Below are 12386 nucleotides of genomic sequence, written 5' to 3' on the forward strand. Positions count from 1 at the left end.
AAAATATCAAACGATGACAAACAATTAGCGAACCAATCGTTGCACGATATTTGTTGAATTAATCTTGCCGTAGTCTAAACAAACACATTCATTAAATTTTGATGAAGAACATAAAAACTAATAAATAACAAATTACTAATAGGCTATTTCTAAATAAAATCGTTTAAGCAGCGTTGGCTATACAGAATACAGACATCGAAACATTACTTTATTAATATTATAGTATTACTAAATTGTTTAGTGTTTAGCATATTATAATTATTGGAAGAAAGATAGGCAGAAATTCTATTATAAATTTTTTTTTTTTTCAAAAATCGAAAACCGGTAGTACAGTTTTATTCCATTGTACCATCAATATTGTTTGGCCTATTTTTTCCAGCAGTCTAAAAGACCATGAAAATACACGGGGAAATAGAAATATATAGCGTACAGCTGTGGCAAATGGTACGGAAGTAAAATATTGCTCGATAGAGTGTTATTAATTTATAAAACATTCGACCGCGAGATGAATGATATACTACCAATCGATGGCGTCGGGTGGGTGATGGGGAATGGGGATACGGGATTCAAGACTTCAAACACACCCATAGAAATTTTTCATCGGCTTAATATTATGCGGAATCCACCATGAAACAGAAAGTGTTTCTTTTTAATCTCTTTTCGTCTCTACATATACGTCATAATAATTAATGTCATATTTAATGTAATATTGAACACCCGTAGTGATTCTAACACATTTAACCAACGTCGCTGCAGTCGTTGTAAAAATGATAAAAAAAATCCAATTTAAATATTAACCCCCTCTATATAATATAAAATATATCACATTATATATACATGCGTGGTGTGTGCCTAACGAACCCTGATCACAGAAAATGTCCTCACCCGAGGCAATATTTATACATATATTATACAACGTTATAGGAGATAAATTATTTTTAAAAACGAAGTCACGATAAGGGTGAAAGATGATGGGTAATAATAAAATATACACTCGCTATATGATGTTAAACTGCTCTGAAGTGGAGGGATAGGTATAACGAAAAAGGTATGTACTATGTTTTTCAATCATCGTAAATCGCACTCGCGTTTATAGGCACACTCTCCAGTGAGAAAACGCAGTGGGCTGTGCGCAGCCGCCACGTACGGTATACAAACCCTGGTTACCGGCGGTAGACAGGTACCTAAATACTATACAGTAGTCCACCGCAAAACGAACATATTGTCCATATTATTATTATTGCTTACCCGTACCACGACAGTGAAAAAATAACGAAAACCACAACGAAGGTAATAAATTATAATATTGTAATATTATCAATATTATTGTAGTTAATATTTCAAATATTATTAAATTATAATAATAATGATAATATTTTACCGCACGCGTCACTGTTTCTACGACGGAGGTAGGTACGCCGCCGCGCGGTAGTTACCAATTACCGCGTGGTACGCGTACGCGCGCAGACTGTTGGGCTTGGCAGTTGGCACGTCGTCGTCGTCGTCCCGAGTTCTCGACCGGCTTATCTGTTTAATTTGTGCGTACGCCGCCGTGGCCGTCCTGATCCGCGCGGGCGCGCGCTCGTAAGCCGAACTGAATACGCGTGTACAACGCCGCCGCCGCCGGAGATAATACACGCGCGCACCTTTCCCCGCGGTTCGGCGCCGCCGCCGTCTGGTAATACAATATATAAGATCCGTTACGCGCATTCACTCGTCTCATAGGAACGACAAGTGCCCGCCGGCAAGACAGTTCTGTTCGTACGCCATATACATAATATATATACAACGTTCGCGTCTAGCACACGTTAGTTGGGGTCGCGTTTCTAAACGATTTTTCAAGTCGAGTTCGAAATCAAAATAACCGTTTGTTTTTTAAAAAAAATTTTAATCAATTTTTTTTTTTTGTAATTTCCGTGGACGACTCGCACTCGCAAGTGCCCGAAGTGATTTTTTTGTCGTAACAATATTAATATTGTAACCACAGTCCATACTGATACCGTATACGGACGTGTGTGTTGACGATTATCACACACATACGCGCACACGGTGCAGCTCACGACGGACGCACGCACACACGCGGGCGCGCTCCGCGTATTATAGCACCGTCCGCAACGACTACTGCTGCTGCCGCTATACTGCGACTACGACTACGACTACGACTACTCTCCAACTGTTGCTGTACAGTACAAGCCAACACTGGTGGTGCGACGACATTCGCTCGCCGGTAACGACCATCAGCGGGCATCAGCCGCAGCCGCCCACCGCCGACGATCAGCCCGTCCGAACATGACGTCGCCATCAGCAGCTTCCAGCTCGCGCTGTTACGTGCCCAGATCCGTGATCGTGGCCATCGTCGCCGCACTGGCGTCGTGCACCGACGCCGCCACAGTGATGACCAGAATGAAAGGTGAGACTCGTTTTTCGATCATCGTTTTTTTCCGTCCGTCCGCGTCCTACCTCAACACGTGTCCATTCGCCGCGACTGGTTCGAAAGAAAAATAGGCATATTCTATCCCTAATTTATATATCCCTATAAATTATAATCGATAGTTGTGTAGATACCTATGTAACTATTCACCATATCATTATTCTATCTTGTTCGCCCCCACCGCCTCGTAGGTCAGTCTTTGCTTGGTCAACAATTATACGGATGATTTCCAAACAAAGATAATTATATTATATTGTACAACTGTTACGACTAGAAATATATCGTCAGACGGAACATTTTAAATAAATATTAACATTTAAAAAAAAAATTTGTTTGTCACACTCCTATCGCGTATTAGCTCGGTGGACGATACATACATTTACCTTAAACGATACATAGATTTACCTTGAACGATCCAAAGACTTAAATTTACGTTCAAGTCGTTATTTCTACAACACCCGCTTACATCCTTAAAACTTACGTGACCACGGACGTGTTTTGAGAGTTTGAGACAGTCACTGTCGTCATCGTTTTGATAGTATAAAGAATAAACATTACTAAACACGTATAGGTACGCGCTTCGGGTATAATATTATAATTTTTATCAAATACTTTACTTGCATGCAAGTCATATTAGTATAACGACCGGCCGGCTCTCGCATCGATAAAAACATTATCACCGAATTGAATCGCACGTACAGACAGTCGTTCCGGTAAACCGAGAGGCTTGCGTAGATTGTAGTACGGTACCCACGTATATTATATTGCAACAATAAAGTGTACGTGAATTAACAACCGATCGGCGACGGTGGTCACTTTCGGATTGAATTTTACCGTTTGCCCTAAATCCGGGACGGGTTAATTTTTTCGATCGCAGCGTGTGGAGGATAGTGGTTTTCGCCATAACCTCAGTGAAAACAATATACCGAACACAGGACTACGTACCTATAATCCGAATCTAACACAAATATTTGCCAAACCCTCGCCCCCTCCCACTCCACACACAATTTCAGTCGAATCGTCGCCGATTGATCCCATTTATCAGTGTTGTTCGCAAAGGTCATCTCGTCATCGCATATTACTATTATATTTTGTTCGAAAAATAAAACAATTACAACGAGACGATAAGAGCATATACTATTATTATTATTTCTTCTCGTCGTCAATTAAGGTCTATAACATACGTTCCGAAAACACGAGCCTATAATAATATATCGCAGTAGAACAATAATAATAATTGATGCGACACATGTGGCAAACAGACGAGCTGGCTACAATAGCGGCGAAAAAATGTGAACACGCCACGCGCGTACAAAAACAACCGAACTTTGCAATACCTACGTCAGCACGAGCGATCGGGCGGCGTTGGTGCGACATAAATTACAATATTATAATGATGTACTATATATTATTATATTATCGTCAATAACTACTACTTCGTTCGGTGGTGGCACGATCGCGTCGAAAACCCGTCGGCTCGTACGCTTTGTAATAACGAAAATAACTGCTACGACATACGATATCGGGAATAACAACAAACAACATTATTACTATTATTATTATTATTATTATTATTACCTCCCGTGCTTTTGTTTTGTTTTTTTGTTCGACAAACAATCAGCGCGGTAGTCGTGTACAATATTATTATAATACTATAGGCCCGTATAGCGCATGGCGCCGCCGTTCGCACGTGCAACGATGGCGACAGGCGTGTGATTGCGATTCGGCCTATATAAGTATATAATATTATTATAACATATAATAATATACGACTTACGATATTATTATTATTTATTATGGTGTTGCCAGCGATGCGTTTCGAAACCGGCGAGAAAAATATGGGCGAAATCACTTGCCGCCGATCGGCGGCGATCTGTTTTATTTTCATTCCGAGCTCGTTTATAGATCGTCGGAAAGGCGTAAGTTTTGTAGGTACTTCCGGTCGTCGTGTTTTACGTGATAATAATATCATAATGTGGTGTAAGGTATAGAGATACACTCAAATACGGGTGCAACACTGCTGCACTTTGTTCGAAGAATCGCGTGGTCGCGACATAATAATAATAATAGTAATAATATTACAATGCGGTTGGTGTACGTGCGAGAAACGAGTTCCGCTTACCCACATCGCGCATATATACGACTGAGTGTGTGCGTGCGTGCTTACTTGTTTGGGTATATAGTATATAGTATACGCAGCCGAAGTCTTCGTTTCTTCATATTAATATTAAAATATTATTATTATCATAATTTAGTTCTACGCCGTTCCCTTTTCGTAAAAGAGTGTTTACAACATAATATAATAATATAAAAATATATTGTATGCTGTTGTTTTCGTCATCTGTCTAGGGTACATGTACGTCTCGAAATCGTCCACCCTCGTCCCCATTCCAACCTTGTGCCTGAGCATCTACGATTTTCAAACGAAATCATGGTAATGATATTGATGACTATAATTTTCTGACCTATTTCCGTTCGATTAAAACTTAAAAGGTTTTAAACAGTTTGGCTGATCGATAATTCTCGCGATCCCCCGACTATGGCCCGATTTGCTGTATTATTATATTTTTTCAAATCGCACATGTATTCGTTTATAATAAAATGATACTATAATTAATATTATACACGAGCGATGTGGGGACTATATTATAATATGTACGGAATGCGTGTTTACCCATCGTGTGTGTATACTATATTATATCGGTTACGGAATTTCTCGGTATCTCGGAGAGAGACGAAAAACAATCTCATCTAGGAAACGAAAAAGTTCTCTCCTCACTCCTTCCCATTCTCTCTCTCTATTTCTATCATACACACACACGTACTCTTTTCTCTCTTTTGTGACCGTGTGTCGAGTGTCGGTCATCCTCCATAGGTCGTCGTCCATTCCGTACCCCTCTCCTTACCCCTCGACCAATCCTAATAGATGACGGACGACGCGCGTGTCAGCACACTCGGCTGTAATATTATTATCATTATTGTAAATTAATATTTAACGACGGGACGAGACGATATTACTGAGATGACTCCATTTGAACAATCCGAATGATAATGATGTTATTCGAAGTGTGTCGAAACGTGCGAGCTCGATGTCAAAAAAACAACAAAAATCGCTCTTTTTATCGACGCTGGCGTAACAACGAAGCGTCGAGGTCGTCGCTTATAAACGACGCGTAGTATTATATTAAAGCCGTGCCATATTATGATCATGATATTATTATTGCGCCCAAACCGATCGTCGTCGCAAAAAAACAATAAATTAATATTATTTTCCAATAAACGGTTTTGCAGGCGATACGAGAAACGTGACTTCAGTTGTTGTTGTTTTTGTTTTTATTCGCACCGCAGCAGCTGTATTATTTATTACAATATTTATATACGATATTTTTTTTGTTTTGTCGAAGATCCCGATCCCGCGCCGGACAAAACGACGCGTACACGCATTCGTCGGTCGCGCGCGCGCACTCGATGTCGGCGACCTTTGCGAATGATTCACAATAACTGGTGAACCCCCCTCACCCCCACCCCATAGGCCGTGCCACAGCTGATGTCCAAATAGTAAAAAATATTATACCATAGGTACAGCGATATCTTATAATTGTCGATTGATGTAATAAATAATAATATATTAATATGCAATTATTGATTGATGACGTGTTTGATATATAATATATTATTATGGCTGTGTACTATTATAAACAATGTCTGTTTTCCGCGTTCTACGGCGTGGTCGTCGTAATCATAATATAATATATTGTGACCTATTATACTAGAGTGGATTGATCGGTTTTGCTAAATTGTCGTCGTTCTTTTTTTGTTCGCAGACACCTCGATGTTTAGATCCAAAGGAGCCATTGACGTGGACGGAAATGCCGCAGCGTCGGCCATCAAAGACAACGCCGAGACGTACAACTTTAACGCTCAAAACTACACAAACGCCGCCAACATTACCGGTAAGCTTCATCGCGACACGATTATTGTGTAATTGAAATATGTAGGCGGGTGAGCGAGCGCTCGTGGAAAACGGACGGGACTGGAAGGGAATGGAAAATTTAATTTCGGGAATTTCTTCCTTGAATATTGCTCGGGGACGACGACCGCAACCGATATCGATCAGAGGTGTTGCCCCACCCCCTTGCCAATCATAATAATAGTTTGATTTCCGCGACGTCGTCGTAATTGATTCGGCGAGTCAGCCGAGGATTTTAAAGTTTTATACTGTGCATGGGTAATAGGTATATAATGAACATCGTTTGCACTGATGGTGTATTCCGTAGATCGTCTTTGGGAATCTCTGATATTTGACATCGGACTTACCACGTCATGGCGCTTAATATAATATTGATATACATAGGTACATACGTTAATCGAGAATTTATGTTTTTGTCTAAAACACTTTAAAGGTGGTTATAACCCTATGCGTTTAAAACTTTGTGCAACGTAACTAAACATTCGCCGATTGCAGAAACCAACTCGGAACGATATATAATAAACAATAGACGACAATTATAGCAGCTACTTAAAACACATTCTACGTGAACAAGCCGCGCGAGTTCTGACGAGTACCACGTGCCGTAACCGCGTGTATGTAATGACGAAGAATTTTCCTTATTACTTTTTCCGTAGTGGGTACTGTTATTTCTAAGCGTTTCTATAATATTATTTGAACGTACTGTAATAATTCTTTTATAACGGTGGTCGTTTATCTTTAATAACAATAATGATGAATGATGATATAGATTTTTTTCGACCTTGAAATCTGGAGCGGGTAATAACATCAATTGCTTACACAATTATTACACTTATATTATTTCATATTACGTCTTCGTAGGTAATAAGTTCATAACTTCAATAATATATTATATTATGAGTGCGTACCTCGGGCTCACCGGCATGTTTTACTAGAGTCAATAATACCTTTGAGATCGCGTGGCGTGCGATTCGCGGTGTACCTATCTATCTGTTATTATGACAATATGAGCGACGCGCGTGCCGTCCGATAATAACAAGGTGACAGTAGTTGGTTTTTTTTGTTTACTACATACGCAGATCGGTTGATGTTTCGCTATATTATATATTATATTATTATACCATGCATAATATTATATTTTATATTTTTTTTTATTTATTATATAATAAGACATTCCTATTTCCTAGCCATTGTAGATTATCTACATATACGGATATTTACAGAATTTTTTTATTTCTATTCTAACATGATAATAATTCATACATAATACATATAGCTATAATTAATACTCTTACATATTTGTCATGAATTATAACATTATTTTTTTTTGAACTATTATTTTATATTAACAAAATTAACGAATACTAATCTTGTCTACCAAATGTAATTTTACTTTACATTACTAATAGGTATTCGGCCATACGATTTCTTATATGCATAGTCGAGTTTCATATCCAGATATCCTGGTATTCGGTAAAAAAAATACTCAATTCTGAAATACCGTTAAAAGCCGAAGCTCTCAAAACAGGCATTATTTTATGGGCGTTTCTTATAGATATTACTATATTAAATCATTTAATTGCCATGGATACTGTAATAATACTTAATCCTCTCATTTAGAGTGTTCGATATCGGCCATCTTATCGGCGCGGGACAGTATATATTAATATATAATAAAATATTGTGTACAATAATTTTATATATTTTAATTTTAGTATCTATCTATAATATTAGCTGTTTATAACATTGTGGTCGTTCCATCTATCTTATCTGTTTGGAGTGGGTAATAATTTTTGTAAATACTTTAATCCTCTTCTCAAATTTTCGCCAATAAAATCATAAACAAATACGTCATCCATAGGTATTCTGCTCTCGAACGACTATTATTTTTATTACTGACCATTATATCACCTACGATATTAAGCCTCGCTTTATCGCCCGCGCACGTCGAGTGTCTGCAGATTTAAAAACAAATAATTGTATTCGGATGTTACGAGATTTATTCGTGGATTTTTTTTTATATCATAGCTGTCGTCGTTCAACTCTAATATTATCGAACGGTGTAATGTTTTACATTTACAAGGGCGTCCGCAGAACCAGACACGCAGTGTAGCGAATATGTAGGTAAACACATTTTGCCAGGTGTGGTGCAAAAATAATAGCCATTAGGCAGGTTTTAAAAATTTCCAAGACCACTATAATATACACACTGTAAACGTTTATACCAACGTAATAATAATATGATTCGAACTCTGAGAGCGGTTTAGTAGGTATATTATAATATTATAACCTATGTCTCACTATAGCATGCGTTTTCAATATTGTAATCGACGACAGCAGATTATTACGAAATTCATTTGCTCCTCTATAGTGCGACGGTTGGCCAATAAAATATTATGTTTATAATATGTTTTAAAATTTTACGCAGAATCCTGTAAGATTGCTTTCTCGTTTCTGCACGTTCAACCCCTGCCTAGTTATATATGTTATTTATTACATGATTTACGTAAATCGGCATTTTTCGCACCCAACTCTGTTTTACTTGAATATTTTATTTTTATTTTTTCGGATACCAGTAAGTTGATATCTGTATTATACATATCAATTAATTTTCTATACAAAAAAATAGCTACCGTAGTGTTATTTCTATAACTTTTTAATTACGCGTCATGACGAAATATTTATCGACTTTTGGTACCCTAATCGTTAATCGCTTATACCTATCAAAACATTTATGTATATTGTATATATATTACAGCAGACTATATAGGTTTATTAACTATTATTTATTATAGTTATAAGTGCATCTAATCGAAAATAATATTTTAAATCCCAGAGTCGTAAAATGATGAGACCGAATTTGTATTAAATTGTATATTTTATCGTTAATTCTTTCGACAACGATTACTTTCATCATTATCGTTTCACGTATCTACAGCAATATAATAGTATTATTATAATACATAATATACATTTGAAATATATATCTTAATCCGCATTTGCGGCTGCACGCGCACCGTCGCGACAAGCGACTAATAATACGGTCGTTGCGTAATATTCTTAACGAGCAACAACAAAATATTATATATTATTATAAATTCGATCAGTATATTATACTACATACCTACTTCAATGTAAGACTTCGGGCTTATGAAAATATATAGAACGTAAAATAATCGATAGACGTTGAGTCAAAAAGTCAAATTCAGTCGTAAAAAAAGTAATGACGTCATCGGAGAAACCTGGACTGAACCGGAAAGCCGGAAATGTATAATAATAATATATTGTAAATAGTGTACATACACAATATAATATTAATTTATATAATTGCTGTCTGATTAATATTATTGGTTCCGGTTTGGATAATGGATTCTAAGGTTTTTATTGGAGACATTCGTCGAAAATGAGTTCAGGGGGTGTAAACCCCTTGCTCCTCCCTTTCACTACCCCTGAAACTTACAACTTTTTATATATAATCTAATTAATGATAAAGTCGGATATTTTGTCTCTCGTGAAATTTCAACATCTGATTTTTTTTTATATTATTAAATTTAATTGGCTATCGAGTTACTCCAATTGCGATTTCAATCACCATAAAATATATTATGTATGTTATCAAAATCGGCGTCGTTTCGAAATCGTAATGGGGTAGTAAAATAAATTATACCTTCCAATCTACCTAATATATATCGTATTATAAATTATTAGTAATGGTCGACGGAGGGGTGAAAAAATCGCGCGATTAACTGATGTACAGATGATGATTAATGTAACCGACAATTTAATAATAAACATTTTTTTTTTGTGTGTTGTGCAGACTCGGAAGACGACGACAGTACGTCCGGTGCAGTGGCCGACGAGGAAGCGCTGTCCGCCGTGTGGTACCTAGCCGCGTTCGGTGGCCTGGTGCTCTTCTTCTTCGTGGTCACGTGCTCAGAACTTTTCTTCGGAAATCCCATCTACACGCGCCGTCCCGTTGAGCTACCGCACGCCGGCTACCTGCGCCGCCATGTGTACGGCATCCGGAACCACGGACAGCACCACAACTACAAGCCCGAGACGCCGCCCCCACCATACCACCTGTTCGCGCCACCCAGCTACGACGACACCGTCAAGGGCGGATTCGGCCAGGTGCTACAGCAGCAGCAACAACAGCAGTACCACCACCGCGTTCCGGGCAAGAAACTCGCCGACGTATACGTGGTGCCCGTGCACGCGGCCACGACCGCCGCTACCGGCGCTACCACCTGCGCTGCCGGCGCCACCACCTGCGCCACGTGCACCACTAACGCCGTGGCCGTTGCGGTGGCCGACGCCAAACTGCTGGCCGCCGTGTTGCCGCAAATGAAATTCAAATAATCGTCTCGGCCGCCACCGACACCACCCTCACATTTCTCCTCCCATCATTATTCGTTCTCTCATCATCGGTTCGCCACTGGATTTTTACCCCTTCGGACGGACCGGGATGGAGGGAGACGACGACGATGACGACGACGACGGCGACAAGCTACTAATGTTTTTTCGCCCGAGAAGACGACCCTCGAGCGATATAGTAATATAATAACCAAAAACAATTAGTTAATAATATTATAATATCTCGTATGATATTATTTCTCATTCTCCCTCTATCTCTCTCTCTCTCTGCCGTCGTGTCGTATCACTGGCGCGTTCTTTGATCTCATTTTTATACATATGTGTACATATTCAAACGTTATTTTTATACACGGTCACACATACACACACTCACTACCTTATACGTGAGTTAATATTATATACACGATTATGTAATGTTACGATAAACGCGTTATAATATGGTTATTATTCGTACACGCGTAGTTTGTTCGCGTTCAGGCATTGTTGTTCGCACACGATGATGTCAATAAATATTGTGTTTATATAATTAAATATTATTCGTACAACTCTGATTACTTTCCATACGTTTTTATATCTTATTATTTATTATTACTATTATAATTGATGGATATGTGTGTGTGTGTGTGTGTGATATTTTTTTATATATTATATTCATAATTATTCATTATTTTTGTTTATATACATAATATAATATTTAATTTTATGTACACACTGCGCTCGTGCGGTGTGGTATAATATAACGTTAAAACAACGATGTATCATATTATTATTATTATTATTATTTATTTTATTTATCGCGTATAACGCGCGTCAGTCTGAACAGCGGCCGACCGTTCGCGACTATTGTGAACGAGCGCCGGGACACGTCTCAGTCGAGCCCTCGCCGCCGGACAAACACGTTCGACGTGCACCGTCCGCGACGGGCGATCAACGCGCTTGCTCGCGTGTGCCCGTACCCTATCGTCCGGCGTACGTGCAGCCTCGCACATCGTCGCTGGGGCCACTCCGTTTCCACTATCTTTACCATATAATATGATGTATACACAATAATAATAATATATATTTTATTATTGCATATTTTATGTATAATATAAACGTAGAGGATAAGTCACACGACCCGATGATTATTACTAATTGTTCTCATGTCTGTAAGATTTTGATATTGTGTACCTACGTGTTTTTTTTTGTGTCTATCGACGTATACCGTATACGTATGAATGTTTTTTTTTTAACCTATATTAAATTTACGTGTTGAACGTAGCCTATATTAGGCGATTTCTTTTCTTTCTTTTTATATAATTTATTTAATAAACACTGTTACCAAACACATTTTTATCTACATAACTTTTGTTCTTATTTATCATACCTATACAACTAATGTATTGTATTCCCATCACAAACATCGGAAAGAGTGCTAACAGAAACCGTATGTTTGGACAAACATAAACAGCATATTGTCATACACGAAGCATTTATTATGATTTAAAACAGTATTCTAATGGTGTGAATTTTGACGATCTTTGGTTTTATATATTAAACTGAATACGGGGACTTGCAGAAACACAGTTGGACGCCTGGACACTTTGTGTCAGCGTTTTCGTAACTACGACC

At 38.3% G+C, this 12386-nt stretch overlaps 1 protein-coding gene across 1 annotated transcript; it reads left to right on the forward strand.

Annotated features, from left to right (window-relative positions):
* Positions 1-1701: 1701 nt before the first annotated feature.
* Positions 1702-12116, forward strand: LOC111032853. Its single transcript, XM_022313318.1, has 3 exons — positions 1702-2410; positions 6256-6384; positions 10219-12116. Exons 1-3 carry the CDS (start codon positions 2290-2292, stop codon positions 10758-10760), a joined length of 792 nt encoding a protein of 263 aa, XP_022169010.1. The 5' UTR covers positions 1702-2289; the 3' UTR covers positions 10761-12116.
* Positions 12117-12386: the final 270 nt, after the last annotated feature.

This window comes from Myzus persicae, unplaced genomic scaffold (assembly GCF_001856785.1).
Source record: "Myzus persicae strain clone G006 unplaced genomic scaffold, MPER_G0061.0, whole genome shotgun sequence".
Taxonomy (NCBI): domain Eukaryota; kingdom Metazoa; phylum Arthropoda; class Insecta; order Hemiptera; family Aphididae; genus Myzus; species Myzus persicae.